The sequence below is a fragment of the Sceloporus occidentalis genome, unplaced genomic scaffold (assembly GCF_023333645.1).
Source record: "Sceloporus occidentalis isolate IW3139 unplaced genomic scaffold, rSceOcc1.0.p SCAF_7, whole genome shotgun sequence".
NCBI classification, from domain to species: domain Eukaryota; kingdom Metazoa; phylum Chordata; class Lepidosauria; order Squamata; family Phrynosomatidae; genus Sceloporus; species Sceloporus occidentalis.
In genome coordinates this window covers 38,145,382-38,163,604 of record NW_028316987.1, presented here as the reverse complement: position 1 = coordinate 38,163,604, position 18,223 = coordinate 38,145,382, and the positions used below count along the sequence as shown (strand labels likewise).

General features: G+C 38.2%; 1 protein-coding gene across 4 annotated transcripts in view; it reads right to left on the bottom strand.

The window, feature by feature from the left end:
- PDE1C (phosphodiesterase 1C) overlaps positions 1–18,223 on the bottom strand; it is a 280,396-nt gene that overhangs the window by 211,769 nt on the left and 50,404 nt on the right. For all 4 annotated transcript variants that reach the window (XR_016281913.1, XM_089532634.1, XM_089532636.1 and 1 more), the window contains exons 2-3: positions 16,415–16,465; positions 11,014–11,185 (exon numbers count right to left, since the gene is read on the bottom strand). Coding sequence is in view for 3 of the 4 variants with exons in the window: in XM_089532634.1 (XP_089388760.1) it covers positions 11,014–11,185; positions 16,415–16,465 (223 nt within the window). In the remaining variant the exon portion in view is untranslated. The remainder of the gene's footprint in view (positions 1–11,013; positions 11,186–16,414; positions 16,466–18,223) is intronic.

The window sequence follows — 18,223 nt, the reverse complement described above, 5'->3', positions numbered from 1 at the left end:
AAATGTGGGTTTGATATACTAAAAGTTAAGTCAGATGAAAAAGGAAGATTTGTATTGGTGCAAGGAACGATGGGGGGAGAAAAATACTTGTTGGTAAATGTGTATGCTCCAAATGAAAATCAAATGGAATTTTATGAAAAAGTATTTAAGGAAATGGAGGATATGCAGGGAGATTACACAATTATGGCAGGAGATTTCAATATGGTCATGGATAAGGTTAAAGATAAATCAGACCCAACAATAAGGGACAGACATAATAAGATTACACCTTTGAACAAGATAATGAATAGGAAAGAATTAAAAGATGTATGGAGATTGATTAAAGGAGATGAAAAGAACTATACTTACTATTCAGCGGTTCATAAAAATTATTCTAGAATAGATTTCATTTTTGTATCCAAAAATATGATGTCAAGGGTATTAAATAGTGAAATAGAAGGAATAAAAGTTACAGATCATGGAATAGCAAACATGGATTTCATAATTAAAAAAGATTATAGAGAAGCAAAAAGATGGAGGTTAGACACTAGCATACTTAATAATAAACAAATAGTGAATAAAATAGAGGAAGAATGGCAGGTTATATGGGATATTAATAACAAAGAGATTTCTCAAGCTTTATTATGGGATACTATGAAAGCAGTGGCAAGAGGGATTTGTATTAGGGAAACATGCAAGGTAAGGAGACAAAAGGAAGAGAGAAAAATCAAATTGGAAACGGAAATTGAAAAATTAAATAAGGATTATATAAAGAATAGAAGTAAATATATATATATAAAACTGCAAGCGAAAAGAAAGGAATTAGAGAAGATAGAAATAGATCAGATCCAGAAAAATTTGATATATTTACGGAGGGAGTTTTTTGAATATAGTAACAAAAATTCAAAAATGTTAGCAAGATTAACACAAAAAAAGAAAGAGAAAAATCTGATAGGGGTTATAAAGGACAAAACAGGGGGGAAATGTATGCTGATGAAAGAAAAGATAAAGATATTTGAAGAATACTACAAAGATTTATATACAGCAGGGGATAGTTCAATTGACAAAATTAAGGAATATATAGAGAAAAATTGGAGAACAAAGATAGAAGAAGAGGATAAAGAAATAATGGAACAACCAGTTTCAAAAAAAGAAATTGAAGAAGTGATAGATAAATTAAAAGGAGGGAAATCACCAGAAATGGATGGATTAGGACCAGAATATTATAAAACTTTTAAAAAGGTTTTAATACCTAAATTAGAAGTGTTATACAATAAAATTTTAAATGGAGAAAGGATCCCACCATCATGGGACCAATCAATGATAATATTGATTCCAAAACCGGATAAAGATTTGTCAGATCCAGGCTCATACAGACCTATATCCCTTATCAATCAGGATGCTAAAATATTGACAGCCATAATGGCAAAAAGAATGAATAAGTTTATATATAAATATATTCAAAATGATCAATGTGGATTTGTGCAAGGAAGACAAATGTCAAATTTAATAGGAAGAGTACTGAATAAAATAAATATAATAGAGAAAAGAAAGCAGAAAGCAGGAATAATGGCATTAAATATTTATAAAGCTTTTGATTGTGTGGAATGGCCAGCATTAAAAATAATGTTAAAGAAATTAGGTATGGGAGAAAAGTTTAGAGGATTGATAGATCAGTTATATTTAAATAATACAGCAGTAGTAACAATAAATGATGGAATAACAGAACAAATTTCAATTTCTAGAGGAACAAGGCAAGGATGCCCTCTTTCCCCGGTTTTATTTGCAATAATTATTGAAATATTAGCAAATATTATTAGGGAGGATAAAAATCTGGAAGGAATTGGGATGAGAAAATTGAATAAGATAAGTTTATTTGCAGATGATACTCTATTAACAATTAGAGACCCCTTGGAAAAAATGAATAATGTGAAAAACCATTTAAAGGAGTTTGGACAAATGACAGGACTAAGAGTCAATTGGAATAAATCAGAGCTAATGTTGTTCAATTATCCAAAAACAGAAGAACAGGAATTTGTAAAGGATGGAAAGATAGATATAAAGGTAAAAGATACAATTAAATATCTAGGAATAAAAATTACAAAAAATCTACACAAATTAGAGGATCAGAACTATAAAAAATTAAGAATAGAAATTAAAAGGAAATTAGAAGAATATAAAAATATAAAATTATCATGGTTCGGTAGAATCACTAGGTTCTTGTAATGTATGGTAAGCAATGGCCACCTCTCATAAAATAGGGTAGGAGGGACACCAAAGTGAAATGTCTTATTCCCTGTTTCATTGCAGCAGCTCATACAGTAGGGTATTGCTGGTCCTCTGATTTACAATATTCTTCAACAGTACTGCTGTGGATGGCCACAAAATGTAGGAGATTAGTGCATCGGCTTTTATTCCCATGGAAGGCATGGGATGTAAACACAAAGGGATGGATTCTATGGCCCAGCTCCATCCCCAAGTAGCCTATCCAATCTGGAAGTTAGGCATTTATAGATGAGCCGCCTAAGCCACACCTAAGGTTCAGCTAAAGCTATTTCAGCAAAATGTTTGTCCAGGAGCAAAAGAACCCTCCTCTCAAAGAGACCTGATCCATGTTTTCATCCTGTGCAAGTCTACGAGACTGGGACAGGTCCCTGCCTCACCTCCTAAATCTAGACCTAAGCCTCTCTTCTGGCAACCAGAATGCACAGGAGCAGCTGGTCTCCATTCTAATCCAGCAGGCTTTGTTTCATGTTCATTGGATGAATCTTCTCATGGAGGCAGAAAAGAAACACAGGTCTAGCACACAGAGCCCTGTTACACCTTCAGTAGGCAATTTGCTTCACTCCACTTTTGTGAACAATACATCAGGTATTCAAAATGTCCCTGCTGCAGCAGCATACACAAAGCTTCTTCACATGGCAATCTGAGGGTGCCATCAGCACTCTATATAGCTATTACCCAGCTCCCATCATTGAAAGTCTAGAGAGTTGACTTTAAAAAGCTTGCAGTTGCCATATGCCAATGAAAATGGGCTGAAACATTAAAAGCATAAAATGAGAGTCTCTGTTAAAATAGTTTTACATAATAGCTACCACATAGGATATGATGCAGAGGAAAATCAGATATTCTCTTTGTTCCTGTTGTCTTATCAGTTACTCTCCAAATTACAGGTTAGTAAAAATACAATAGGGAACTAAACTGAAGTTAATCTGTCACTCTGAAGTTGCTGTCAGAATGAGAAACCTTTTGTTCTTATGCTAGGAGATAAAATCTCAAAGGTATTAACTTTAACTGATTTTTTAAAAATATATAAAATCATTTTCTGGAAGTGCATTTTGAAGAAAAGTTAAATTACATTAGTAATTATGACAAAGGGACCTCAAAGAGCAATAGTTACTGAATATAATAATATAATAATAATTTATTTGTGTTTCCCCGCCTCTCTCAAAGGATTGAAGCAGGGTTACAGACTACTAACTGAATGATCAGTTCCATACTGGGATGAGTTTTCTACTGAAGGAAATCACAAGAAATACAAAAGTTATCACTAGAAATACAAAAGTTCCATACCATATCAACTATGGGGCGAAACAGACTGTCCCTTTGCACCAGCTTGGGAGCAGCGTCAGAGCATGGCGTTTAGATGCTGTACACTCAGCCGCCCTGAAGCCAGCATCATGCCACGTGTCCAACCAAATGAGGGACGGCTTTGCAGTGCTCCAGCAGAGTGGTGTTTACACACCACACACTGTAGGAGCACCCAAAGCCAGCGTGGCAGCAGAGAAAATGGCTTTTTGCCAGCTCAAAAAGAAGCATCAGTTTGCCACTTCTTTTTGTACCAGCAATAAGTCAGGTTGGGGCTGCAACGTGCCATTGCCACAGCCCCAACCCACTATTCAAAGGGGTGGTGGCAAGATGCCCCTTCAGGACCATCTGTTTCATCCCTAAGAAGAGAAATAGCAAAATACAGGCCTATGACTAACAACTTGAAAATTTTTCTCCTGTTTGCTTTGTAACACCTTGACTGATGAAGAAGACAGTTAAGCTTCGAAAGCTTGCAACATGTATATTGTGCATTTTGGTTGGCTAATAAAGGTATCACTGTGTGGTGGATTTTTGATTGAATTTTCCATATGGCCAACATGGTTACCCCTGATGTTTTCTGGTATGAGCCAAAACTGCTTATTGTCTGTTTTGAAATATACATGCCACCCTTTAGGGTGTCTTAAGATGGAATGACCTGCAGGAAGAGGCTCACCAAATAATCTCCCTTGAGGCTTTCAAAAAGGCAATAAAAACAATTATTTTCTGACAGGCCTTCCCAGACTGACCTTTGTCCAAACTAGAACAAGTCTAATTCTCTGATTAAACCTCACCACTGTCGCCAGGTGTTAACTGATTTTAACTTGTTATTGTGATCTATATTTATATATGGTTTTATTGTGGTAATTTTATTCAGGGAGGGAGGGTGAGTGTTGGGGGGATTTGGGGGTTTGTTTTGTTTGATTATTTTGTATTGTATTAACCTTTGTTGTCGCCCTCCTCAATCCCCAAAAGGAAAGAGGCGGGATATAAATAAATACATTGTTGTTGTTGTTGTTGTTGTTGTTGGATTTGTGGTGGTTTCACATTCCCAGTTTGGGTCTTAGAAAATTACAAATGAAATTTCCATCTATTCCAACTATTTTGTTTATTAAAAGCATGTTGTTCTCCTTTTAGGGCCCCACAAAGCAGTGACAGTTTCAAAATATAGTTTTAAAAAGAAAAATTAAAAGGCATTTTAACCACTTCAGCAATAAGATTCTGAACACACAGCTTTATATAGCAAAGATCACTGTTGGGGTGGCTTCATCAAGCAACACAAGGGATATTAATACAGTAAATACAATGAACGGCCTCCAGTTTCATTCTTTTTCCTGTCTTATTTTCAGAAGCACATTCATGCAAATGGTTGTTTGAGAAGCAATGCATCTTTCAGGCCTGTATTAGAAAAAGAACATGCACCCCTGAAAATGTTTCAGGTTGTACCTGTCTAATTGTGGAGATGGTGACTAATACAGCAATGCACAATTAAATGCTTCATTTGCAGAATAAAACCCAGTCATCATCATCATCATCATCATCATCATCATCATCATCATCATTATATACACCATTACCAACCCACACATTACTCCTCTTCTTTGCAGCAGAAATGTAATTTAATGCACTATGCTTCTTACAACTGAAAGAAATGAAACTATCAAAGATCCAAAAAATATGGAGAGAGATAATAAGAGTGCCCCCCCAAATGCCAGGAGCATCCCAACACCTCTCCTAAGCAATGGGGCACAACTATTCCTGATCCACAGCTCTCTTCTCCTTGAAGCCAAACTGAGCAGGATGAAGAGATTAATGACTTTATCATACAAAGTGAGTAAATCACAATTACAGCAGGATATTAGTGCCTTTGACCAGTACCTATCACATAACGTCATGTATCTCCTACTGTTGCTTTGCACTGCAATCATTGGTGAGTATATCTTTTTATTCACAGGAAAAACCCATCAATAGCTTCCAATAATGTTGATTTCGAACTACTGTCTCATGTGATAGATCCCTTCTGCAGCATTCCTGATATTCCTGCAGTCACATGGTATGAGTGGCCATGATTCTCCTCCTGTCCCACTCCCATTCCTTCCCCTCACTATTCCAAAGTGGGCTGAGGTTACTTTTACTACATTTTCCTTTCATTTTCTATTTCTTTCATTTTAATTTTTTATTTTATCATAATTACGCAATTGTGGCAAAAATAATTGTTTTAAAAAACAAGTATGAGCTGGTTAGAACATACATGGGGAGGAAGGGTTGGCGAGGTAGGGTAGAAAAGCAAATGTGAGACAACAGATCGCCAAAGCAACATAATAGCACAATTGCAGAGAAGTGTGGTAGTGAATGTTTTCAAACCAGTATGCTCCCATTTGCATCAGCAATGTGATTGTTGCAGGACTGGTGTAATATAGTTCTCAGACTAGCCAGAGTAGAACTGCCAGCACTTCGATTAATTTGTATGGTATGAGCAATGTGCATGACATTTCCAGGGTAATGTAAAAGTTATGCATTTGACATTACTGATTGACCTTTCAACCATCTCTTACAGTCCAGTACCTGTGACTTCAAAGAGAATTCGTGTCCTTTCCAAGTGGCTCTTTTGCACTGCACAGCTATAGCCCTATGATTCCCCTCTAACCGTCATAGTTTCCTGGTAAAAATTCTAAATGTGTGTGTGTGCGCCTCCACATTACCTTATGGCAAACCCATGAATTTCACAAGGTTTTCTTAGGCAAAGACTACTCAGAGTTGGTTTTGCCAGTTCCTTCTTCTGAAGTATAGGCTACAGTACAATACCGCTCCCTAAATCATAAACCCTAGGATTCTGTATGATATTTCCAGGACATAGTGCTATTTATACAGTGTGAAAGAGCTCTATAATGCTAAGTTTTCAGTAACTAGTGTCTGTAGGAGCCTGGAGCCTAACCTTTCGAAGACCAAGATTATGATTTTGTATTTCAATGTGAGCTGGGATAGGCGAAGTAGGCATAGGACAGGCTATAAGCAGCCTCCAACCCTGATATTTTCTGTGATTCTGGCTGCCACTGATGTATTTTAATCTTGCCGCCATTGATGTACAGTATTTTTATAAGTCATTTAAAAAAATCTTTCCTTGAATTTTAGAAGGGAAGATGATGCTCTGCCTCCATACTGGCAGGGCTCTATGGTGCAAGAGGGCACTTTCGGAGGCTCCAATGCCTCTTTGTCCCCAAAAGCTCCCCACATTTGGTATAGACAATAGGCAGAGATGTGCCAGCTCTCCTCCTAACCCTGCAAGGGATGTGCTAAGTGACAGAAATATAAGAAGCTGTTTCTCCTCTCTATGTATGTAGCTGTCAGTCTGTCTGGCACTGGATCTGAAAAGAAGTCAGAGAGCTAACAGCTCTGGGCAAAAAATCCTATGGGACTAAGCATTTCCTTAGTCATCTGGTAGTCATCAGAAATCTTTAGAAATGTTAATTTCTCTTATGCTCAGCTTGCATATATGTATAAATAAGCCTTATATCACACAAATACCACATGACTCCAATCACCTCCTTCTACGCAAATTGAATCTTAGGTGAGCACTCAGGTTTTCAAATGTATTATTGGCAGAAGAGAGGTGCATGTGTGGACAAGAACACACTACACTGTGACACTGGGGAGCATAACAGAAGGAGGGAAAGGCAACAAGACAAGAATGTGTGAGAGTGTAGCTACTTGGTGTCAAAATTTGCCCAGTCAAAGTTTTACAATGGAGTAGAGCAAGAAATGCAGACTTAGATGGGCAAGACACTGCTAAGTAGCATGCAGATTTCAGACTACACCTACCTAAATCTACCTAGAAACCTGCATGATTCATCTAAGGTTGGAGACAAATATATGCAGCTACTGGACTTTCATATATATTTTTTTTTTAAATGGCAAAATCAGTATGTTCAGACATGTTTGTTGATTCTTCTTAGGTGTGACTTAAGTCTGCATCTCTTCCTCCATGCAGTATTAAGACTCCAACCTTGCAGACTTCATGACTTCAAAATAAAGTCAACTCCTCTTCCTTCCTCTCCACACACAATTTTCATTAATACGATGAAGAGAGCTGATGAAGATATTTGGAAATTTCATAGAATTGCCCACAGTTTTGCACATATTTGGTTAAAGGTATTGTTTATGGATTTGACTTTTTTTCCTTCTATAAACCAGCATAGCTTAATTTGATAGATAGATAGATAGATAGATAGATAGATAGATAGATAGATAGATAGACAGATAGAATTTCCAAATAAAAGTGATACTTCAAGTGTTGGTGTTTTCCAGTCATAATTATGCCATGTTATAGCATTGTCTTGATCCAGTAAAGAAAAATACTTCAGAAATAAAGCTAACATGTTCCTGCACATCTTATACTTTTTTTTTTGCACTATGCCATAAGAGAATCTGGATGTATTATCCATTGTAACTTTGCGCCCTCTAGTGTACTTTTAACATTGTTAAATGTTTTAATAGTTTGGCATTTCCACAGGTGTAAAGAAAAACCCAAACCAGGCAAAAATATGCTATTGGTCACAGATCAGAATAAGACATTGCTAACCAACCACTAAAACTTCTCTACTATTACCTAGAAGTACCAGAAGCAAGCAGAGCTAGCTGAAGAAACTTTGTGACCTGAGGGCAAGGATAAAATAATAATAATAATAATAATAATAATAATAATAATAATATGCATTTTTCCAATTGGACCGAGAATACCTGACCTGATTCAAAATGTTTTTGTTTACTTACCTGACCTGGTTGTTTTGTTTCACATGATCATAATTTTAGTTTTGAAGGTTTTCTAAAACATATTGAACTGCTCTTCTTTTTTGTGGTGTAGGAACCTCTCTCTATTTTTTCCAAATTATTATAAATTCTGGTAACAAAGTTTCTGTTGAAAAAGTAAAGCCCACGAACGCATCTACTTTGCATACTTGTACCCTTTTCTACTCTTGCTCCCCAGCAATGATATTCAGAGAAACACTGCATCAAAACTGGGGATAGCCTACCTCCAGCTTGGCTAGTCAGCACTGATGACTGCAACTAAAACATTATTAAAATTGTTCTGAGATATAAGAATTATTCATACGCAAAAAAAAAAACCACTTTTCAAAGTGCTGCATGATTACGTCCTAATACTGATCTTAGACAACTTCACATACATGCCCAGTAAGAGTACTTGATGGAAAGAGGAATAGTTGGAATAGTCAACTGAATTAATTAGCCATCAGGTTTTGAAAGCATAACTTTGGTCACGTACAGCTTGAAAAGCACAGATAACTGTGTCTTTTATACAAGTACATACGGTTTATAAACACGGTTACACCTTCATATTTCTTTCAGTATCCAAAGACCCTTTGGATTTTAGTCTGTTTGGCTCATAGATTCAGACCTGCTGAGTGAAGTAACTAGAATCCGTAGACATGCTTGGTTTTTTAGCCGTAAAACCAGAAATCTGATAATTTGTATCATGATGCATTTGATTAAAAAATCTTCTCATAATAAAACATACCTTTTGAAACAATCACCAGTATGATACTGACACTGGAAAACAATCTTAAACCAAGACAGTATCCTTAACTCCGCGTTACACAACATTTGTTTTTGCTATATTAGAAAACAAGATCTGAACTCTTATTCAAAAATCATTTATGATCATTTGGGGATGAGTGAATGGGAGAGTCATTTATTGTATTTTAAATTGTTTTTAATCCATCTACTCTTTAATAGAATAGCTGTTTAATTGATTTCAAAAAACATTTGTAAAATAAGATTTTAGCTAAACTTCTATTTTAAATTACTTTAAGCTGCTTTGGATCCCATGCTGAGAGAAAATTGGGGTATAAATTGAATAAATGAAAATGAATGAATTTAAATTCCACACTGATCCCTTCAGCCATTTTGCTCTGCAACTCACACTCCTCCTGAGTACTAGTTATGATGACTGGGACTGATGGAAATTATAATCCAAAAAAAGGGCTGGAGGGGAGGACTGAGTGGGAAATAAAGTTACAGATGACAACTCAAGCAACTGAATATTCAAACTGATTTTAACAACCAGAAAACTGAGAAGTAGAATTTACTTAGAAGCTAAAAGAAGTAGAACAACAGAGAAGCTATTGACAGAGAAGAATGAAAGGGAGAAGCACTCTGCAGATATCCCTATCAGCCAAATTTAAGGAAACAGAATTAGCCTACATATGAGAAAGGCTAAATGCCCTGCTTCATAACCATTCCATGTCCTTTTCCACTATGTTTGCAGTGGTCGCACCTATGGTAAATTTGCCGAGAATTGGGTAAATTCAAGCATAAATCGGCATAATCCAGTGGTTAGACTCAACTAGAATAAACTCAGTGAATCAAATGCTAAATGGTCTGCAAATATTTATGTACATCCCATGGCTTCAATGGGTCTATTCTAGTTGGGACTGTCAACTTAGCCTACATATCAAAATGAAATCATGTTTCAAAAGCCCATCAAAAGTAATATATATAAGAGCCAGAAAAAAGAGCTTTGGGCAGGAAGAAAGGGCGAATGAGTAGAGGACAATGTACTATACAAAATCCCCTTCCCATTTTTTCCTAAACAGTGTTGCCCCTTCCTTAAACTTCTAACAGATTAACAATATACCAGATCTTCCTATTGCAATGGTAAATTTATTCTTGAAATTTTCCAGCATGCAGTAATATCCTTACAAAGATCAGAGTTTCCAAAATATCAAAGTAGCATCCACCACTTTCAAATGCTTTATTTCGTATAAGAAGAAGGAGTTTTATTTGCTTTCCACCCGGTATTTCTTTCTTTGTAAGCAGAGCCTGGACGTAATGTGCCGCTTGTAATGTTCCTTGTAGTGTGTTACTTTTGTGTAACATTATAACACTCCAAAGCAATGTGGGGCAGAAACAAACAAAGGAAACTGAACTGTCTAAGTGTTCCATTTTAAAAGTTGTGAGAACCCAGTCAAGCTTGTTGCTAACAGGAAATCTTATTCCCCTCTCCTCTGTTTCCAACTACTGGTCTGCTCCCAGCCTTGAAATACCAGGCTAAAGTAAAACTAGCAAGTAGGACCTAACCATACACAGAATAAACCCTCTTATGCCACTAGGCAACTATTAACATTTGGCCACGATGCTGATAAGCACTCTGAACCCATCTGTCTGGTGGCAGGGGCTGCACCCACTACAACTACTGTTCAAATAATAATAAGTTACTTTTTAAAAAGTAGTTCCTACTTAAAAATAACATTCCAGTCTCTGTTTCTGTGTTACAACTTGAGAAAAACATAACTCACTAATTACATTTACTACACTAACTCGTCTTCGTTTCCTTTAGGAAAAAAGAATATCTTGTCATCTCCTTTACAGATTCAATATTCTAATGGCTATGGAAAACCAAACTTAAGAAATGAACATCTGTATCCATCAAACCTGAATGAAGTTTTAACGAGTGCTTCAGGACTCTCCACTGGAGGCAGCTCTTCTGCCAAGATTTCTTCAGGAGGCCTTGAATCAAAGAGGACGGTTGGTTTCTGCTTTTCCTTAAGATTTTCTGTAAGCCCACCAATAATGGTGTTCCACAGGCAGTTCTGAGATTTTGACCCTGAAGCAAAAGAAATAAAGACAAAAATGTTAATAATAAATCAGTATGAGAACTCACCTATTCAGAGGACTGCAGAAAGGTACTGGAAATGCTGTCCCTTTGATCATAAAGAATTTCAGGTCATATCAAGGGATGTTTCCAGATAAGGCATTTGTTATGCAACCACACTGTATCATTCATGGAAGTTTACAAGAGATCCACCTGATGTCTTAAATTCACTTTCTCTTTGTTTCTTTCATCCTTTTATGTACAGAGAGAGAGACAGAGATTCACATACATTGTGTATATGTATGCACACATGTACCACACACACACACACGCACACACACTATACTATATTATGCTTTGCTATATAGAGAGAGTATATGTCTCAATGTGACAATCGTCTTCTGAAAAGACTCCCAGAAGATGCCTGCTGCATGAAAATTACACCTTAGAAATTCCATGTGAGTTCTGCAAATGTGAAACTGAGCTTATTCTTCTTTTGAGAAAAACACGTGTAGAATCTAAGATCGTTTCACTTTGTTGTCCCAGGGGGACTGTCTTCCTGTGCTGCAATTACCATTCATGCTTTTTTGTTTCAGTTAATGCTCGGTGTCTCACAAAGCTCCTCTCACAATGGGAGTGAATAGGAAACAATCCCTGAGAGCTCAGATGTATTGCTGACATCCACAAACAGGAACACAAATGCTGAGCACGATGGTGGCATTAACTCTTCTAGTGAGGTCCTAATAAAGTCACCTCATGTTTCAAACCTGGGATAGCAAGAAGCCATTTTAGAACTAAAGACACATGTAACATTTAAGCAGAAACTACTGTATATATTCATGAATAAGTCTAGAAATTTAATTCAAAAAATTGACTCCAAAAATGTAGGTCGACTTATCTATGGGTCAATGTAAATACTATACATTAACTCTTATTAGAAAGGGAACCATCCCATGGTGAAAGGCAAGAGTACAATCTGTCCTTCTATTCTCTCTTCCATCCATCCTTTAGTGTGAGCCAAAATAGGTATGTCTGCCATAGTTTTGTAGGTTTTTGGCATTGTTTTCCTTTGCTTCATCATTTAGATCCTTTGTTGCATGTCCATAAGTTTTACCCTTGACTTCTCCAAGAGTCGCATCACAATTCAAAATTTTGCCCCCCCAAACTGCCCTCAACTTATACATGACGTTAACTTGTAGTCGAGTATATATGGTATATCAATGCATTCAGTCTTCCCAACTCTACAACTTAACAGGATAGACATAACTCCTGTTCATGCAACAAGCAGTGTGTGTGAATACATGTACACTCTGCACCACCATTCATGTTAAGAAAGTTGGAGGAAAAGGAAAGAGTGTGGAGTGTGTTTGGACAGTAGGAAGTGGCACACTGGACTTTGGGGGATATTGGGAGGCAGTGGGGGCCAGAGCAGAACAAAACTCTCTGAGTGCTCTACATGTCTCAAGGGACGTTTCTGGTCCCCGGCCCCAGTTGGTCAGGCTTAGGAACTTGGGGAACTCCTAAGCGAAATGAGGAGAAGTTCTGAAGCAGCTTCCACTATGGAAAATATTTGAGGCATATCCAGTGGGTACTTTGAGCTGGGGCTGTTCTAGCACTCTGCACCATTTTCTGAACTTTTAAAGATGTGGCCAAAACTATGTTCCCTTCCATATGAAAGCTTCTTCTGTTTTCCCATTTTTTCTTTTCTCTTTTTCCTTACTAGACAACATCTATGAAAGATGGAAAGACATAGTTTTTTGACTAGAATTGTTGGACGCCATCTATCTAGAAACACATAGGCACGTTACAGACGGGCGCAAGAGGCGCCGTCATCGTGCCGTGATTACGCGCAAGGGGCGGTGCTTCCGGACGCGCCTTGCCCCTCGTGCGTAATCAATACGTCAAAATGGCGGCACCCTATACAGATGGGTGCCGCCATCTTGACATAGAGGATGCTCTGCGTCCGCACGTCCCAACCCAGAAGAGACGTCGTGAGTGCACACTTTGGCACTTGTGACGTCTCTTCCGGGTTGACGGGAGCGCGATTTCCGCGCTCCTTTTTTGCAGCGTGGAGGAGTTGTGCGGTTTGGCTGCTGCGGCTCCTCCGCGCTGCAACCGGCAGCGGCCCAAGACCACCCCTTTTGGGTGGTCTGTAACAGGCCATAGAGTCTGACCTGGAAGACAAAAGAAGTGAGATACTTTAGAAAGAACTGGGGTAGTTCCAAAGCAGAAAACACAAAGATAGCTTGGCTAGGCATCTCCTACCCCCTTCAACACACACACCCTTGATTCTTTTTTAATTTGGGGAAAGGGCACAAATGTACCTTCATATCAGGGGCTGGACCATTTTCAACCTGGAGAGATGTTTTTAAAACAAGAAGTTACCTAGAACTCTTTTCTTAGCTCTAAAATGCACTGTGAGGTCCAAATATGGCAAAATCAACCTATATCTGATTTTATGGGAGAGGGTTTGGGCCCCACAAATTTTCAAAAGTGAGATTGGAGTCCAAGCCTGCAATTTTGCTATCCAGGGGCAGATCAAATTACGTCCACCTCTGAAGAATGGGGTGGTAGCCATATATCCTATTTAAAAGCATAGTATTTCAGAATGTTTAGTTAAATACATCAGTTAGCATATGATAAGTGTGTGTGTGTGTGTGTGTGTGTGTTATAGGAGAGATGCATAAGTGGTTACCCTATGGGAAGGTTATCAGTATGCCTGAAAAGAAGTAGAAATCAGCATCCTGTGCAGATTTGGGGAAATAATTTATTGCCACATATATACAGCTGATTGGGATATATAAAGCAGTTTTGGAAGAATAATTTAAATTGCCGAAACAAAGAGTTTAAGTCCTTTCCTTGGTATTGCAACCCCAATCCAATTTTTTAAGGAGCTTATTGCACAGACAAAAGACCTGAGTGCACCCCAACGGTGTGCAGGTGGGTTGCAGAATGCAGGCGGGAATTATTGCACATAATTCACCACCAATTCTGCTGGGCAAGTGCAGCCTAGATATATACCAGTCACACTTTGAAGACCACTTTGCAAAGTCAGAAAGCTCCTGGTTTTGAAAAGCGGTCTCCAAAGTGCACCTGAGACCTGGGATGCAGACAGGCTGCACTCACCCAGCGGAATCAGCTGTGAATTGCATGTGATAATTCCCACCTGTATCCTGCAACCCATCTGCATCCCACTGAGGTGCAGTCGGGTTTTCTTCCATGTGATAAGCTCCATTCTTTTTAAAAAGCTGTTTTATCTCACATGTAATCAATTGTTATACTTGAAGAACAGCTACTATTCAAAAACGTTCTGCAACAGTCACAATCTGGATAGGTAGGCTGGGGTGAAAAGAAAAAGAACATGCGTATACTGTAGTAGTTTTTCAAGAATCTCTAAAATCCCTTAATGGAGCCTAACATTATCACACTCAGGTAGCAGGAAGAAAGGTTTATTTCTTGGTAAGTAATGACAGGATTTAAGAAAGCTGGTGAGCCCAATAAATGGTATCATTGTATTTCATTTTCATGTTGCATTACTGATATATTAATCAGAGCTAGTTTCTTGCTCCTTTTTACATCTTCCTTAGAAATTTTATGTATGTATGTATGCATGCATGCATGCATATATTGCACTTATGTTTCACCTTTGTCCAAAATGGGATTCAAAGCTTTTTTTATTTTTGAAAAATTATTTACTTCTGGAATTGTGAGCTTTAATCCTTACTATACACGCTGATTGCATACTTCAGCATATCCTTGTCTCCTGAATACTGGAAAAAAATCACTCCTTTTTGTTGGTTTCTGGTGTTCAGTATGCATGAATCAGTCGTTTGTTTATGAGACTCTACTCAGACTCTACTGCTGCACAACAACCACTTATGCCAATCTGAACAGACCCTTCTGCTACATAGTAATGTCCCCAAATTTCAAAAGTAAATATCCAAAATAAAAAGGCAAAATTCATACTGTGTATGTGGAATGAATAATCTGTTTATTTACACTGTGGCTAGAGTTTACTACATCCAGAAATACAAAATATGGTTAGAGTGCCACCAAGTGATTACATGGAAATACTGCATCCAAGATACAAAGGAATACAGATACTCCTTTCCTGTTCAAATCTGTATGCTTATCGATTCTTCCTGGAGCTTGAACTGAACATACACATTTGTGTATTGTCTTTTCTATCCTTTGTTTTGTTCTTGTTATGTATCTTTAAGTCAGCACCAATTTACAGCAATCCTATCATAGGTTTTTCTGGGCAAGATTTATTCAGAGTAGGTTCACCATTGCCTTCCTCTTCAGCTATTATCACTTGACTTGCCCAGGGTCACCCACAGAGCAGAGATTCAGAGATTGGTTCCCTAGAATCTCAACACTGAAACCACTACACTTCACCGGCTTTCATATTCTTTGTACTTTCATATTCTTTGTACTTTCCACCTTAAAATATCCATTAGCTAAACCCCATTGGGCTTTTTCATGATTAAACATTAAACATCTTCAGCATCTTGAGATGTGTCTCCTTTTTTTGTGAGCAGACAAATATAACCATAAGGGGCAAGGGTGGAAAGGATCATCAAAAACAGAACAAAGCAAGTACAGATGTGCACAATGTTTGCATATGCCAATCCCTCTAAGCAACTGGCATAACTGATATAGAAATGCCATACCTCTCACCATAATGGGGAAGATTATGACTTGTGTGACTGCTCAGTCTGCTGCCCATGATTCTAGTGGAAATCATTCAGCTCTCTAAATGTTTTTGAACATGTTCCAACAGCCCTAGCCAGTATAGCCAATGTTAAGGAAAATCTGGACTGCATGACTCCCACCTCTATGCTAAATGTCAGTGGGATCAACATGGGCCTTGCTCTCTTGTTGTTAACTATCAAGCTGGTTTTAGAGACTCGGTGGCCCTTCAAAGAGAGTACCATCTTCTAACAGCTCTTCAAATGAAGAAATGCACCCTGTGAATATTACTCAACAGACATGTTAGTGCCGGCAGGGGGCAAAGGAACTGGCATCCAGAAAAGGCTGTGGGTTTTCTCAGTGGTGAAGACATCTTGGGGAAAATTTCAAAGAGGGACCTGCTTTCAGGAAGGCAGAAAGGAAACTGTAACCCATAGCTGGGTTTCAGCAATTTGGATACAGAAGGAAGGTTCTTCGTATAGAGCAGGTGGCCTGGTGGCATTGATTTTAAAAATTTAGAAAGCAAATCAACAAGACTAGACTACTTACGAGCAAATCGTGAAAGTGGTCGAGCATTTTTGTCGCCTGCCTCATTTGCCACTGAAAAAGAAAGTACAGGTTCTATTAAAATTTGTACATGTTCAGTAATATGAAGATACACTTCCCCAACTTTCTAACAGGATAGTGGCAAAGCAACATTTTTGTGTCTCAGTCCAATACACATTTACACATTTACTCTATAGTCCCACATTAGTATTCCAGATGCTCCCTCCCCCTCGACTTCAAGAATTCAACAATTTGAATTTATTTTAAAAGGTCATTTGTTTAATTATTAGTATGTCTCACTGAATTTTGTGAGGCTTAAACCTAAACAAACAAGTCAAAGATTACACAGGAAACGTGCTACTGTGCTAGTTGCTTGCTAGTAATAGAAAAACCTCTTTCCAAATGCATTGACCAGTAGAAGGAAATGTTATAACATCCTGTATTCCTTCAGCCCCTTGCCCAAATGATTTTATGTTCTGCACCTTGAAGCAATCCTATTACTATTTTCCAGGTCAGATTTTTGAGTTATCCTACAAAACTTCCTCTCCCATCTGAAAATGTGCCATCTCTTTTAAGGCCATGTCTGCACAAATGCTCTGGGAGCAGGATGGAGTATTCTGGTCCCAAAGCTCTCCTGACATTTCCCCATTACCTGGTACTCTGGATCGATGCACTAGACAGCTGTTCACATGTGTTTCGCACTGTGACACCTGCCACTGCCAACACAGGTCATTCCCTCTGAAGTCAGAATAAGGCATCCAGCATCAGTTACATGGCTGGACACCTCCATCTGACATTAGAGGGAAAGACTCACAGCAATGGGTGGCACAGTCTGATAATAGTATGAACACTGCCCAGCACATTACTCCAGAGGGCTCTGGATCTACTGGGAAGATCTGGAGGAAAGAAGCATTTTAAGGGTGGTATACCACAGGTTCAGTGGTGAACTGGCCCTACATGGTCCAGACAGTTTGCACCACAGCCAAGGATTAGTTCCTGTGTCACCCAGTATGATCACTGCTTATAGTTGTACAGTCGTAAGTTGCAGCTTTCAGTTGTAAACCGCTTAGACACTGCTTAGGCGGTATGAAGCGGTATATAAATGAAGCTTGTTTGTTTTGAGGGGGGTGGGAGTGGGGAAGGAGGACATGTTACTTGGCTGTGTGGGCAGCTTCATAAGTGTATAGTTAAAAGTGGATTCCACTTGCCAAGATGGATTTAAAATTCCAGGAAAACACTGCAAAGTCCAAAGTTAATTTGAACATTTCCCCTTTTACAGTAAAAAAAAAAAAAAATCACATGTGAGGATTCCAGATGCATTTCCTTCCAAACACTTAAGGAACTGAATGCTGGGGATTGCTCCCCCAAATTCTTGTTATTTTTGTGTGATATTTCTAGTGAAATGGGCATGTGTGCACCGCAAACATGGCCCCCTTCACACTGCACTGCTGTGTGGAGTTTTCCATAACAGTGCCACATTTTGGCACCACACTGGCATCCATCCGTAAAATCTTTCCCATTCTAAGGATCAGAGATACAAGATTTCACAGAACATTTTCCATATTTTTGTGCATGTGGTAAAATTAAAATTATCACATAACATAACGAAAGATGACATGTGGGTGTAACAGTAAAGTTTAGTAAGCAGCATGAAACTGTAAAAAAGACAACACCAGCATGCGAAGCTGTTGTTGACATGGAAAATTCTTCTGTCTTTTCTGGTAATAAAAAATCCTGTGGGGTTGTTTGCTTTGAGACTTTTTTCCCCCAAAGGAGCTTAAAGCCACAACTTTAAACAGTATCAGCATCATA